This window comes from Sorex fumeus, unplaced genomic scaffold (genome assembly GCF_029834395.1).
Source record: "Sorex fumeus unplaced genomic scaffold, SorFum_2.1 ptg000026l, whole genome shotgun sequence".
Taxonomy (NCBI): Eukaryota; Metazoa; Chordata; class Mammalia; order Eulipotyphla; family Soricidae; genus Sorex; species Sorex fumeus.
This window is the reverse complement of record NW_026606083.1, coordinates 10,720,578-10,736,546: the sequence shown is the minus strand read 5'-3', so window position 1 is coordinate 10,736,546 and position 15,969 is coordinate 10,720,578. Positions and strand designations below refer to the sequence as shown.

The following is a 15,969-nucleotide window of genomic DNA, read 5'->3' as shown; positions in this document are numbered from 1 at the left end:
GTGTGTAAATGTGAGTGTGAATGTATGAAACTGTGTGAGTGTGAATGTGTGTGCAAGTGTGTGAGTATATATGGGTGTGTATATGAGTATAAGAGTGTGAGTGTATCTGTACAAGAGCACATGAGTGTGAATGTATGTTATGGGCGTGTGTGAGTACATATGGGTGTGTGAGTATAAGCATGGGAGTGGGAGTGTGAGTGTGCATGGGTATGTGTGTGTATGGGTGTGTAAGTGTATGCATGGGAGTGTGTGTGTATGGGTGAGAGTGAATGTGTATGAGTGTTATGGGTGTATGTGAGTATATGAGGGTGTCAGAATATATGTATGAGTGCATGTGTATGAGAATGTGAATGTGTGTGTATGTGTATGAGTGTGTATGTGTGTGAGTGTGGTATGTATATGTATGTGTATGATCAATAAGGCAATCATCTCAATTTGATCATCTAAGGAAATATCATCCGTGCCTAAGGTTTTTATTTCTGTAAACCACAGTAGCATTATAGCATCAAAAAAACCCCCAACAACCCCAAAACAAACAAACTCAAACTGAATGGCTGTTTGCTGGAGACAAATTTAACACCAGGCAGGAAATACATCTAGATGACATTAGGAAATATTACTGATGTGACCTCTCAGCAGATACACATTGTTTATGAATCGGAATGGAAGATCTGTTAGTAATCGTTTTTTTTAAAGCGAATACATACAGTGATGTCTGAGTCAAAATGCAGCTGTAGCTAGAATCTGCTGGTGGCCTTCGGTACTTTGAACAGAGAGCAGGAGAGGACTCAGAGCTCCATTTTCTGCTCCGGACTGACAGAGGGTCAAATCCGAGACGGTGCTTTGGGCTCGCAGGAAGATATGGTGGTGGTGGGGGGGGGGGAGCGGAGCTGAAATCTCTCCTTTATTGGCCCCCGGCCCATGAAACGGGGGCTCTGTGATCTATGAATCCCAGTCCTGGTGGGAAGAGGATCTTTAACATAGCCCTGGGCACACACAACCACCACATCCAGACAATGGTTCCCCTCACGCTGCTCCCCCAGAACAAAAGATCACCCCAAAACATCAAGTCTGGTTGCGTGATAAAAGTTCTGTGACATTAAACAGCAACAGCCAAGGAAGAATCGAACGAGCCAAACAAACACATAGCGCTATTTTGATCTGGTCTCGAGCGGAAAGTTTTGGACACTGCAGGGGAAAAAAAAAAGACAGCAAGTTGCCTTTTTAATGGGCTTTATCCGCAGGAAAATGATTACAACCAGAAAAGCTTTAAAGTGTCAGCTGCTGATGCATTTTTCTTTAGCCCTTTTATTTTGAGTCAGAAAGGAATTGAAGGCATATGGCAAAGTGCATCATTAATTTCTTATTAATTTCATAATATGAAGGCAACCAGTTAAAATAGTATTGCTACAACTTTAAATTACCGAACTCACTTGGTATTTAATGAGAGATTTAGCACAGCGGGGCTTCCGTTAAATTAAGTTGTGCCTTCACATCACAGTGGGAAAACAGGTGTATATTGGTTTAGAATTATGGAAATGTTGACTAATTCCAAGGCTTGTAATCAAACAGCAAGGCACCCTGTAATATTTTTTCCCCAAGAATACGCATTAATCTTTTATGTCTGTTCCCATTTCCTCCTGTCCACCCAGGGCTCAGCTGAGAAGCGGCCGCTTTCCTACCCCTCGTCGTAGCTGTGAAGGGTGTTGTTTGTCAGGTCAAGCCGCTCAGGAATGCAGGAGGTGGGACTGTTTCCATTTCCCTAATTTGAAATGGCAAATGTAGCAAGAGCACGTGCCTGGGGAAGGCGCCCAGGCAACAAATCAGACCTGACTTTTTCAGAATTCCATTTAACCTGCCTCGAATAATTGGGCATATGAAATTGAACTGGATCAAAAGAAAACCCCCAACAAGCCGCAAACCATCTTTTTTCCAAGGCCGGAACTGGTGCCCTTTATAGTGGTCTCTAACTACCCACCTTTAAACTTGTGCAGAATTCTTAAATGGGAAGAGGGAGAGGGAAAGGGAGATGTGGAGAGAGAGATGGAGAGAGAGAGAGATATGGAGAGACAGATGGAGAGATAGAAAGAGATGGAAAGAGAGATGGAGAGAGAGGTGGAGAGAGGGGTGGAGAGTGACAGAGAGTGGAATAAGCAAGAGAATGAAAGAGAAAAAGGGGAGGGAGAGAGAAGGAAAAGAGGAGCAAGAATGAGAGAAAAGCAACTTAAAAAATCCAGATGCTGCTGCCTGGTCAGGCCTGCTCAGGAGTCCTGAAGAGAAGTGTGTTCATCAATGATATCATCATCGCTACGAACCCATTAATTTTGAAATGTGCAGAATATTCCTGAGAATATTCACAGAAAAGCCTGTTCTTGGATCTGAGTTTCTGACGGTGGGGAAAAGGATTCAAGCCAGGAGCACTTGGCATTAATTTAACATAGGATGTGACGTGACATCAATAAACTAAACGTATGGCATGAATCTATCGGAAGGTGTAAACCAAATCCATCTTCTTGGGTAACATTTTAAAATTTGTTTTTCTTTCTTTTTTTTGATTGTTGTTTATTTTCAGGGCCACACCTGGTGGAGCTCAGGGGTCACTCCTGGCTCTCACTCATGAGTCACTCCTGGTGGGCTCAGGGACCCTTTAGGATGCAGAAGGCAAGTGCCCTACAGGCTGTGCTATCTCTCCAGCCCCTCGGGTAATGCTCTTAAAGACACAAAAAGAGCTCTGCGTGTGTGTGTGTGTGGGGGGGGGGCAATTATGGAAAAGCCCTTATTTTAGGAGAGGGATCTTACCATGGGGTCTTTGGGTCTGACCAGGGAAATGAGGATGGTCTGACTATGCAGCGGACAGGCTGCTTCTCTCCATCACGTGGCCCCTACAGCCCCCCCACCCCATCTCACACTAGAAAAGGCCCACTAACAGGGAGAACCGTACTGAAATGAGTCACCGACAATAGTGCTCAGTGGAACTAGAAACAGCTGCCTTCTCAGAGATGGGTTCCCAAGGCTCGGGGACAGGAGCTGGCCTGGGAGGGAGAATTCTCCTGACACCCCCCACCTAATTTGCACATATGTGCATTAACAAACCTGGTGTCTCCCACAAACAACGCTCATAACGGATTCTGTGTAGGGGATCAGAAGCCTGGGCGACCCTGGAAGCCTTGTCCAGCCTCTACTAGCCCTGTCAACATCCCGCCATTTGCACGGCTGAAGGCCACTGCTTGCTCTGCTCCCTGCGTGGCCCGTGTCCCACGCACGTACACAGCAGCGCAAACATGCTTCTACCGTGGGCACGGACTACAGCTGGATGGGGTCAGTCTAGAGGAGACCCGCAGATACTTGCGGACATCACGCTCCCTCGATTTCTTGGGTTCAACCCGCCTTCTCTACCACCCCTGCTCGTCGGGATTAAAAAGCAAAGAACCAAGCCCACGCAAACACAAATACCCACACACGCTTCATGGGACTGAATCAACTCAGCACCAACAACGTCCAGGTCACCGGGGAAATATCCCAACCGCCAAGGAGGCCATGGGCTAGCTGAGGACAGAGCCGCGGGGACCCTCTGGAGAGCCCCTACAGCTTTCTGATGGAGCCGCCGCAGACGGCGCTGGTTCATTTCGCGCGAACAGCATTGATCATCAGACGGTGCCGGGAAGGAAGCGGGGAGGAACGGCCGACTTTGTATTATCTGTCCTCTGTCCACACGAAGCCCCGAGCGGCCTTGGCACTGCTGCTTTGTTAACCACCGCCGACTGCTCGGGCCATTAGGAGGCGGACCGCTGCGGCCAGGCAGGGCACACTTTCGTCCTTTCAAAAGAAAAATCTGAAGGGGAAATCTGAAAGGCGCTCCTGGTGAGTAAAAGCTTTTCCGTCTCCACTTGCCTCTCTTGTGTGGGTTATTACCCCCCGCTCACCGCGTCCCCCCAGCACCCCCCAAATCTCAGCCCCCTAGTCTGTCTGGCAACCCTGGCCATCCAGCTGGGTGACTCAGGTTGAAAAAGTCCGATGGGCCAAGGGCCAGCTGTCCACCCTTGTGAACAGAGGGTCCGGACGGGGGTGTGGGGGTGTCAACCTCCAGAGACTAAAGTCACGTCCCTAGCTTAGAACCTTTAGATCAAGTTCTCCTCCCTCCCCCCTCCCCCCTAACACAGCAATAAAGTGATTTTTTGGTACAAAAATAAACCGACTCACCCCAGGTAACGTTTTAATATTGTGCAGTGCATTCTGGGCTTCAAGTGCAGCTTTTCTTGTATAAAATGTTACGAAACAACAACCTACAGAGAGAAAGAAAAAGGTCTTAGAAACGTCTGTGAATGCTTTGCTTTGGATATAATGGAGACCAGGGCGAGCACATAATCGACTTAAAGGAGGCGCAATTTAAAGATAACAAAGTCCACGAGGGCAGGGAGAGCGATGCCCGGCCTTTCACCCCCGCCCTCACCCCCGCCCGTCTCTCTGCTTAGCCCACCGTGGAGACTGGGGCCTTCCCCGGGTGCTGCTCTGGGGGCCAGACTCTCTGGAACATGGGCCAGGACAGATGCTGATGGGACTGGCCAGGCACACACGGCGATGGGCATCAGAGAAGAGTTCCTCAAGGCGGCAGAACATGGCCCCGACAGTCTCTTTCTAAGTGCAAAGGTTCTGGAATTGCGCTATGAGTGTCTGGCAGCCCTGGCCGGCCGACCTGCTCCCCCGTCTCCAGCACAAAGGCCCCACGTGTGTTTGCCAGAACGGAACCCCACACTTTAAAAATTTTTTTATTTAATCACCATGAGATACAGTTACAAGCTTTCATGATTGAGTTTTAGTCATACAATGATCAAACACCCATCACTCCACCAGCGCACATTCCCCAGCACCAATGTCCCCAGCCACTGTCACTGTCCTCCCATTGTTCATCGATTTGCTCAAGCGGGCCCAGTAACGTCTCCATTGTGACACTTGTTACTGTGTTTGGCATATCGAATACGTCACAGGTAGCTTGCCAGGCTTTGCCGTGCAGGCGAGATACTCTCGGTAGCTTGCTGGGCTCTCCAAGAGGTGCAGAAGAATCGAACTTGGGTCAGCCATGTTGGCTGCGTGCAAGGCAACACAAGTGCCCCTACCAAAGACCCTGGGGTCAAGACCTTTGACCTTCTGGAGGATGGCTGACCCCTCCCCCCACCTAGCGCTAATGACATCTGGGTACTTGTCTGGGTAGTGAAGCGCCTGGGGGAGGCCCTGAGCACAATCTCGCCATCGCTACATGGCTGTGCCATGGAGATGCAGCTAATTTCATTGGTTCCCTTGGCATCTCGCCTGCCCATAAGGCAGCCAAACAAAACGCATGGACAGCGGGACAGGTTGGGGTGGGGAGGAGTAAGAGACGGGGTGCTTCTGGCCAGTGAGGGCCCTCCCGGACCACACACTTGTGCCCACAGATGGCTGAACAGCAGGGTCTGCACTCACCCATCTACCCACTCCCCCCTCCCCCCCCCCCCCCACACACAGCTGTGCCTAATACCACAGAGCCAAGGGGACCACAAAGGCTGGGCCACAGTTCAAGCCGCAGCTGGGACATCCCAGACACCTTAGGGCATCAGCAACAGGCCAGGGACCCAAAGGACTTGGAGAGGCAGAAGTAGCCAGAGGCCAGCAGCAGCTGAGCATGGGGAGGGTCTAGCAGGGAACCCGTGTGAGCCCAGACATGGATGCTCACGCCACATTCCTAGAGCTGCTCATCAAACAGCCAAGACTGCGGAAGCACCCGGGGTTCTGCACACAAACCTTCACATGTGACTCAAGGCCCCGCCTGGCATGGAGTCTGTCCGTTTCCACACTTATAGTAGCTTGGCCTCACAAAGCAACTGAGAAGGAATGGGAGGGTCCCCCCTGCCAGCCTGGGCTCCAGAGCACGGGGCTGAGGCCACACAGGCCTAGGAAAGTGCAGGGAGAGAGGGAGGGAGGGGTTCACCAAGGTGGACAGCACACGGACCCTAGGGGAGCTCTTGGGGGTCCTGAGACCCCACTGATGGGAAGGGCCCATGCGGAGGGAGCTCAGAGCCCTTTGCAAGCCGAGGAGGATAACTCTGGGGCTTGGACCTCTCGGGAGTAGTGTGGATGGAGCGTGGGGGCTTACTATCCCACCCCGACACACCCTGGCATTGGCATGGGAGCCCCGCTTTTCAGAATAAGAGCCCACTCCCGGGAGCTAGGGAGAGCCTGTGCAACCTCCCAGGGCACTTTCCGCCCTCCCTGGGACAGCAGCCTTGTCTGGAGAAGAAACGTGGGACCCTGTCAAGTCTGGCTCCGCTTCACCCCAGCCCACTGAGATGAGGCAGGTAAAACCCTACACGTGCTGGGCCCATGACTCAGGACAAAGTGCTCTGTGGCCTGAAGAACACCAGTCCCGGGGACGTGTCCTGAGGGGGCCCGAACCTGGGGGTCCTCCAAGAGTCCCAGGTGGGACTTTCCCTTCTCTGGCTCTTGCCGACTGAAGCCCATGTTGGAGACTGACCCATCCAATGAACGAGCGATGATTTTTTTCTCCTTTTTAAAAAGGCGCCCCTCCTCCCACCCCTCCCAGAAAAGCCATAGGCATCACTCGCTTCAAATCACAGAATAATTGGAAACAGGAAAACTGAGTTGCAGCTTTCCGCAGAAAAACACCAAGTGGGCCTGACTTGCGTGGTGCGGGGAGGAAGACAGACCAGCAGGAGCCTGGGGTCTGCAAGCTCCCGACAGCCAGGAACTCCAGAAATTTCTCTCCTGCCCCTGCTGGGCACCGGGCAGCGTGGGGCCAAGGCTCCGACAAAGAGCCAAGACTAGAGTTGGGGGAGAGTTCATGGTCTGGGGACCAGGGTGGAGTCCAGGCTGGAGAGGCAGTCTCAGTGTGGGGAGGGGACATGGCCCTGGCCCCGGGTGCCCAGAAAAGAGCAGTGACCCGCAGGTCAGCCAAGCGAGCACTGGGAACCGGTAAGCAGAACCGTGGGTGGAGCACTGGTGAGAGGCAAGGGCGCAGCCTGGATGGCTCTGGGCAGCTTGCAAGGGGCCCAGTTTCCCCGGCAGGACAGCACCCTTGTGGCTGGGCCCAGGTCCCAGACCTTGGGCTCGTCCTCAGCAGTGAGCTTCCTGCGGGGCTCCTGGAACAAGGCTGAGGTGGGCAAGGGGGCTGCCCCTGAGATGCAGGGGGAGGCCGGTGTGACGGCAGCGTGGGGACTCGGTGACAGGTGGGGAGGGGTCTCGGGGGTGTGTGGGACACAAAGGGAGCTGACCCGACCCTCAGACTCTGCCCCTTCACTGTCTCATGGACCCTGAGTGACCCTGGGGGTGACCGTCACTCAGACCTGAGCCCTTCAGACTCGTGGCCCACCAGCGCTTCTCAGCACCCACTGGAAATCAACCCTCTTCATGAGAAAGCACCCCCTGATCACACGCAAGTCTGCCCGCGGGAAACGAACTTTGCACGAGGCACAAGGGGGAAGGATCAGCTGGACACGCTGACCCCTGAGGTCAGCATCCATGGGAGACTTTTCTGGCAACATGGTGACCCCCAAATGCGCCTTTGGGGGTCTGATCCTCAGTTCCCAGCTCTGGCTTGGGCCTTGCCCTTCTCTGCACTCACATGTACACTACATGGCCAAGCACCCCCCAGGACGCCCAGATCCATGGCGCAGGGTTCAAGTGGCCCCCTCAGGACTCCTGCGGCTCAGCCGTGCAGCACTTGCACCGGGGATCCCCTAAGTCTGATCTCTGGCACCATGAGGGAGAGAAAAAAAAAGAGGCAAAACTGGGAACATCCAGCAGTACAAGTAGTTTTGGAAAATGCGACGGTGTTTTCTCCAGCACCTGGACAGAGCCACAGGGCCTGGGCCACGGATCTGAGTGTCTGAACACAGCAGCAGGAAGAGACCACGCCAGCCACAGGGCCATGTGCAGGGTTGAGGCATGTGGACAGCAGGGTCTCATGCTCGCTCCTGGGAAAGGGCAGGGGAGGGTGATGCCACAGCTGGAAGGTCGGGGGGTGGGGGGAGGTGGCTGGGCACAACTGGGTCAGAGGGAAAACGGCAAGAACTGGATGGTTTCACCCACAGGGACAGGAAATTGAGAGACAGACAAAGGAAGAAGAACGGGTGGACGCTGACCACCTCTGGGGTGGGGCAGGGAGACAGGGCGGATGTGGGGAGGAGGAGAGAGCTGTTCACTGCCCCTTGTCTTCCCATGGCAGCAGGATCTCATTCTGTGTGGGCAGGGCCAGCGGCTCCTGTCCAAGGTGTGTGGGGACGCACAGCTGTTGAGGCAGCTGGAGTCCTGAGGGCTGAGGTGTCAAGCTGCGGCATGGGCCGTGCACAGGCCAGGCCTTGGGTCCGATTCCCAGCACTGCCCTCACCCCTAATATGTAGATACAGCAACACTTGCTTCACCCCAACGAGCTTCTAGGCTGTTCACTTCTCCTGGGGTTGTGACATCACTCTATACATGGCCAGATAAAACACTACTATCTTAAAAATTTTTTTAAGTATGATTACATTTTGGGGAGCTCACAGTTTACTCCTGATTCTGTGCTCAGGGCACCCGACAGGGTTCAGGGGTCCAACCCGGTAGGGGGGGTCCACGTGCCAGGCGAGCACACTCCCTCCCACACCCTCTCCGCCCCATCACCTTTCCTACCCACCCAGCACTTTGCAAACCATTAGCCCTATTGACCACAGAGGTCATTTCGGCGGAGGAAGGGGAAGATCCTTTGAGAGGCCAGTGATGCCTACGGATGCCAGCCAGGGTCAGCTGGGGCAGGGGCCGGCTTCTTTTCCACTCACAGCATGGACAGCTGTTAGGGATGTACTCCAGCTGTCCATGCCATGGCGCGTTTCTGTGTCGGCGTGGCTTGGGCTGGCTCGGGTTAATTTGGGCAGCAGACGCCTCAGGTGATGACGGACCCAGCTCCCTCCTCTCAGGAAGTCGGGACTCAGACAAGAGGCTGGGGTCAGTGGGGGAGGCTGTTGGCCTTGTGTAGGTGGTCAGTGGAGGCCAATGCGAGCCAGAGCCAGGGGTCTGGGGGGTTTAAGCCCTCAAGTTCTGTTGACTCCTGTTCTGAGTTTTTGCCCCCTGCCCAGGCTCAGCGACACACGTTGGCACCATCCCCCTTTCCTTTGAGGGCACCTGGCCCATCCCCAGCAACAGCTGATCCCCACCGATCCATCTGGGGGACCCTGGCAAAAAGAGGATCCTGGGAAGGAGAGTCCTTTCCACTCTGTCAGAGGGCCAGACTCCCGGTGACCACTGAGCTCCCCACCCTGGCTAGCAGACTGGAGCTGCAACCTGGGAAGTGGTGCTGGATCTGCTGCCAGCATTTCAGGCCTCTACGCGGGCCACTGATGTCCCTTCCTGTACCGAGAGATACAGGTGGTCCTTACCCAGCCTGGGGCAGAGCTCAGGCTTCCTGGCCATAAGCTCCTGCCCCGAGGACCCATGTCTCCCTATCTCCCCACTTGACACCCTGCAGGACCCGGGGAGATGCTGGTTCTGGAGGGCATCTGGTGAGAACACTCCGGGGGGCTGTTGCCCAGGGCCTGGGCTCCCGGCCCAGCTTCTTGGCAGCTGGGTGCCACGTTGGGTGTGAGCCGCAGGGAGTGAGGGAGCAGAGAGTGGCAGACCCTGGGGGACAAGTGCCACAGGCCTCCCCGACACGCATCACAAATGGTTTTCTAGTCTCAGGAATTTGGGTGGGGCGGGTGACCTCAGCCAGCCAGAGCAGTGGAGATCCTGTCAGAGGTTCTGCTTGTCCCAAAGCCCTGGCGAGGAACGTACACCAGCCTGTGGCCCACACACACACACACACACACACACACACACACACACTCACACGCACACATACTCACACTCTTAGAGCCCACACATGCATACAGCTGCACATATACACTCATATATACTTACACACTCACACCCTTACAGTCCACACACGCACACAGCCACACATATACACACATACACACACATGCACACGCATACTCACTTATACAGCCCACACATGCACACAGACACACATATACACACATATACACACATATATACACTCATACTCACACACACTCACACTCTTACAGCTCACACATGCACAGTCACACACACTCACACATTCACATAGACATACACTTACATCCTTACAGTATACACACACATCCTCACATACACATATACACACTCACACCCTTACAGTCCATAGATAAACACACTCATATACACACACCCTTCTAGTCAATGGCCCCCACACGGTCTCACACACTCACATTCTTACAGTTCACACATGCATATATACACACTTTCACACACTCTTTAAAAGCCGATGGTCTTAAAAAGCCGATGGTCTAACGCCCCTTTCTCTCACACCCACTCCCTGGTAACACTGATGGTTCACACATAAACACACGCTCGCACATACACATCCAATAGTGCCTTTAAAATCACAAAGACACGCAACTTTACTGAAAGACTTTAATTTTAAATGATCAAGTAGATTTAGCCTCAAAGAAACCATCTGGATTATCACACATCTTTTCAAACCACAGCTGTTCCCCTTGAAAATCTTGACTTGGATGCTCCTTAGTAATAATACAGATTTTTTGTTATTTCAACGAGAGGCGGGGGAGGGGGAGAGAAAGGGAGAGAGAGAAGAGAAAGGAGAGAGGAAGAGAGAAAGGGAGAGGGGGGAGAGAAAGAAAGAAAGGAGAAAGAGGAGAGAAAGGAGAAAGGGAGAAAGGAGAGAGAGGGAGAGTCAGAAGGAAGGAGAAAGGGAAGGGGAAAGAGAGGAGAGAGAGGGAGCAAGGAGGAGGGAGAAAGAGGGAGGAGGAAAGAGAGGAGGGAGGGGGGAGGGAAGGACGGGGCAGCACTCTGGTCCACTCTGAGTGACACCCTTCTGGAGCCTCCCAGGTCATGTGCCAACAGGTGCCTCGTCACCCACGCCCTGGCTCCCTGCAAACAGCCTGTGCTGGGCCAGAGATGCTAGGTGGGCTGAGCATAGGTTCTGCACATGGGAGGCCCGGGTTTAAGCCCGATGAGCCCGGGTGCTGCTCTGCCGTGGCTGTCACATGGCAGCCTGGCTTCAACTTCGAGTCCTGCATGTGCCTGACATGGCCACTGCCTCTCTGTCTGTGCATGGATTGAAAGGGTCGGGGACAGATGGAGTTGGGGGCTCGGGAATGTCCCCAGGATGGCGGACGCCCCGGCCCGGCAGAGGTAGAAGTTCCCGAACGAGCAGATACCCCTGCCCTGGCTGAGCTCCATCCTGGCTCAAAGCCCCCAGGTCTGTCCCTCGAGGATCTGGGGCCCCTGGATGCTCCCTCGAGCAAAGCTGCGGCCACCGAGCATTGGACCCACGTGGACCCGCCCAGATCTTAGCCTCACCAGCCCATTGACCCCAGCCCACCCCCACCATTAAATTTTTTTCTTTTGCAAAAAAAGGTGGGCGTGACTGATCTGCAATTTGGATTACATGGAGAAAGGCTGCGGAACTCCCTGGCCCTCCTGCACCCTGGAATAAAGTGGCCCCGGCCTGGCGTGTCCCCGCCTCTGGCGCCCCCAGCCCAGGTAAGTGCAGAGGCCCTGTGGCCTCTCCCCGCCATCGCCCTCGGCTTTCGGTTTCTGCCAAGCAGGAGGGTCAGAAATCCCCAGAGAAAGCCCCTAAAACAAACTTTTTATAGAGCAGTGACCTGGAAAAGCAGAGACAGACAGTTGTCGGAGGCCCAGACAGTGACCCCAGCGCCTGAGGGGCAGGGACGGAGCCAGACCTCCAAGAGCAAGCGAGTCAGGGCGGAGAAGCCTGAGCTCCTCTCAGGGCCCTCACCCCACAGCCCTTGACCAACTGTGCCCCTGCACCCCTCTCAGTCCGTCCGGGATGGGAAGGAAAGACTTTGCTGTACCCTGGACCCCCCCCCCCCCCAACACTCACGGCTGAGGGTCACAGAGACGAACTGTGTCATTTGTGGAACTTTGTTGGGATTGAGTGGGCACCCCTCTGTGGCAGCTCAGTTGGCCCTATCTGATTCCTTTCTTTTGGGTGGAGGGGCAGCCACACCTGGTGGTGCTCAGGGATCACTCCTGGGGGAGAGTCTGGGGACCCCATGGGGTGCTGGGGATGAAAACCTGGGTTGGCTGCATGCAAAGCAAGACCTTTCCCTAGTCTAACTCTCCAGGTCACTGGCAGCTTCTAAGTGCTCCAAGCCCAGCCCTTAGCTGGGAAGAGAAATAGGGCACCTGTGACTGAGGGTCCATGTCAAACAAAGCCTCTGGACATTGGGGCCAGTCCCTGGCAGTTCAGGGGCAAATGAACAGAGGGGCTGCCTATAGCCCCAAGCCCAGCTGCAGCCCCAAGCCCTGCGGCTCCAGCAGGGCGGGGTGGGGGGAGGCAGCCCACCCCTGGTCCCATCAAAGCTCCCGCTGGATGTCTCTCTGTCCCCACCAGTGGCTGGGTGTGCTCTGGGATCTGGGTCAGCCTCGCGGCCCGCGGCAGCTCGGGATAGTCTGTCTCTGCTTCCTGGCGGGAATGCGGCTGACTCTGACCTCTGTGTCTCTCCAGCGGGGCCCCGACAGTCGAGCTGCATTTTGGGGTCATCTGGGCTGTTGTCCAGGTCAGGGGACGGACACATACTTCCTGGAGGGGAGGGCCAGGGGCAGATGGTCCTGCCCTGGCTTGTCGCGGGAGGAGCAAAGCCCATTTCATGAGGAAAGCATGAAACCAGTGAGTACCACTTCCTGTGGGCAGAGCCGGAGAAGCCGCTTCTCATGCTGGCGCAGGGGTGGGGGAAGAGGGCAGGGCCTCTGTGGGGTGGGGGTGCACTCAGGCAACCACCCCCCAGACAGGAAGGTCCCCATTGTCACAGTGCTGAGACTCTGGGCGGCCCTGGGAACCCCAAGCTAGCTCCATGTGACTCAGTTTCCCCATTGCTCAGGGCAGATCCCCACCTCCACGCCTCCTCAGCTGCCCGCCTCACCAAGGGCCTGTCTCAGATGGCCTGGCCGACAGTGTTGGGGTGTCAGTGGCCGACACCCAGCTCCATGCGGCAGGAAGGGACGTACCCCAGCCTTGGCAGAGCCCCCCGCAGAGACTGACTCTGTCCCTAACCCTGCCCAGAGGCCCTGCTTCACCTCCCAGGGATGGAAGAATGCTTCCGCCAAGTGGGGCTGCCCTGGCCAGTATAAGGCAGGGGAGTTGGTGACTGTTCAGGCCCCAGAGGACCACCAGACCCCGCCCCGCCCCTCACCCCACTTTCCCTGCTGGCTTCTACTTCCCTTGGGAGCTGCTCAGTCCACTTATTTTTATTTCTCTTTTTTGGGTCATCCCTAGCAGTGCTCAGGGCTGACTCGGGCTCTGCTCTCGGGGATTGCTCTTGGGGGGGAGGACTGGGGGACCATTCAGGATGCTGGGAAGTGAACCCGGGTTGGCCAAGTGCCCTGCCCGCTATCCTGTCTGTCCCGGACCCTGATAGCTTTGTAGGTAGAAAAGGACACTCAGACAAGAGGCCGTGTCCCCTCGGTCATCTCATCGTCCCTCGACCTTGTGCTGGACAATGGCTCTCCGGAAGGCTGGGTGGGGGGGAGGGGTAGCCAACAGCAGCTGGGCTCAGCACCCAGGGCCACTGACCTGGACACTCTGGCCCTGACACCCGATATGGCTCGTGGCAAAGAAATCCAGGCCTGTCACGGGGTCAGGCTGCGGCTCTCAGAGCCAGAAGTGCAGAAGGGCAGGAAGCCAGTGATCCTCTGCCCCCGGGCCCTGGGCTTCCCCCGGGACTCTTCTATGACTGCTGAGCTGTGGAAGGGGCTGGGGCTGTCCCAGTTCCACAGGGACCCTGTCCCGCCCTCGGTGCCGGGGATGAGCTGGCCGGGAACACGGTTTGTCCTGTCCTCCCCGTCCCCAGAGTCAGGTGGGCGGCCCCCGAGAAAGGGCTTGGTCTGAGCCTCGGGCTGGCCCCAGACCCCGCTGGGGCTCCTCTGGGCTCCTACTCTATCTTGGCACCAATAGAAACCTCCCGGGGCTCCATAGCACTTGAGTTTGTTGCTTTGCGAGCAACCAACAGAAGAATTCCTGCTCTGAGGCCTCCGACCCCGAGGGGCCTGTGCGTGTCTTTGATGGTGGCCTCGCCAACCTGATCAGAGAACGGGCCAAAGGCCCAGAACAGAGACTGGGCATGTGATGCGGGAGGCCCCCGCCCACCCCCGCCCTGAGCCGAGCCACAGACACCAGGGGGCCCAGAGAGGGTGGAGACAGCACTCTCTTCAACCCCCACGTTCCAGCCCCTGTGGGCAACTCCCAGATGGCGCCTCACGCATGGAGCCGCCTGAGAGACGGTGGAGAGATGGGCAGAGCACGCTCATCAGGTACAGAGGGAAGCCACATGCCATGGCCCACCGGTTGTCTTAGAAACTCTGACACCAAGTACCAGCCGATTCTGGCTGGAAGGGGCAAGTCACCAGCTGGTGCGGACCCAGTTCCATAGGGTCCAGGGCTCATCAATGCAGACCTTCTTGTGACTTCTCGCTATTTTTGGGGGGTGGGTTGTTGTGCCCCTATGCCCCGCTGTGCCCAGGTACCCCTCCTCGTGGGGCCTGGGGGACCAGGCAAGATGGGGGGGATGGGACTTGGCCCTGAGCAGCCATGTGCCAGGCCAGCCCGGCTCTGCGCTGCCCGTCTCGGCCCTCATAGAGAACCTCTGAGCTGTGGCCATCACACCCTTTGAGAGGATCAATGACAACACCAGGAATCGTGTGTGTCGGGGGTCAGAGGGAGGCAGGTGTGCTCCCTCACCTTGGTGTGCTCCACTCGGGCGGGGAGGCATGGCATTCAAGCTAGGAATGGAGCTGAGTCTGTCTGTGGGCACCTGCACCATCTGGGAACAACATGCACCTGCAGAGATGCCCTCCCCCAGCCCTGTCCACAATGGTGAGGTGGGGACAGCGGGGTCCTGGCCAGGGGGCCTGACCAGGCCACTGAAAGTGCCACTCTGCTTCCCTCACGACGGCACTGACATCTGAGAGGCCCTTTGCTCCCCACCCTGTCACCTCCTGGGAACAGGGAATGTGGGATGGAGAAGAAGCTCGTCAGGTCCCAGGGCCTGTGGGGTGCGTTGAGCGGCTCCAGGCGAGAGGCCCGCGGGGGTCTTGACCCTATCTCCCTCCCGAGGAACCCACGCCTTCTCAGGCTAGTCAAGCACCGCAGACCAGGCAACCCCCTCCCACTGCAGAAGAAACGCTCTCGGGACTTCGAAACAGACCCTGACCTGTCACTAGCAGACGTCTGATTTCTGCACAGAACTCAGTCGTGAGCCCTGAGTCAGTGCCAGGAGAAAGCCCTGAGCGCGGTCGGGCATGGCCCCTTAAGCCAAAACCAAAACTCAAAAACCAAGACAAGCTCTTGGGCTAGGAGGGGTCTCAAAGGGGAATGGGCTGAGGCAGCCGGATCAGATGGGCCCAGCTGGACACTGAGATGGGCTGAGTCCTTTCCCAGGGGCTGGTCTTCCTGTGCCCCACCCAGGGCTGGAGGTACCTGCTGGGGGCTGTAGTGAGGTGCCTCTCATACCGCACACAGTGAGTTTCCACCAGAGGGACTCCCGTGAGGCTGGCAGTTTGTAGTGAGTCGCCGTCACCGGCACTGCTTCCTCTTCTGGGGAGTTGGTGGGGGGGGCAGCACCCCCTTGCCAGGCCAGAGCCCCCAGGACAGGGGATTCTGGGCACCATGCCTGCCTCTCCTTTCCCCTTTTCCTAAAGGTGTGGCTCAGTCAGGACACGGCTGCATGTCAGGGTTACACCCCTGGCCGCCCTCCTGTTTTTCTTGTCATTTTCCCCTCTTGGTCTCCCAAGTGCTACTCGGGGGTCCTGTGGATTCCTGATCAAGCTGGCCAGTGGGTCAGGGCCAGGGCGTGAGGATGGGTGAGCACCAGGGTCTCCCAGCGACACCTGGAGATGCCGCTGACTGGGGATGGGAGACGG

At 56.1% G+C, this 15,969-nt stretch overlaps 1 protein-coding gene across 15 annotated transcripts in view; it reads right to left on the bottom strand.

The window, feature by feature from the left end:
- CELF2 (CUGBP Elav-like family member 2) overlaps positions 1-15,969 on the bottom strand; it is a 638,321-nt gene that overhangs the window by 50,549 nt on the left and 571,803 nt on the right. For all 15 annotated transcript variants that reach the window (XM_056114747.1, XM_056114742.1, XM_056114737.1 and 12 more), the window contains one exon: positions 4,201-4,283. In XM_056114747.1, the coding sequence (XP_055970722.1) occupies positions 4,201-4,283 (83 nt within the window). The remainder of the gene's footprint in view (positions 1-4,200; positions 4,284-15,969) is intronic.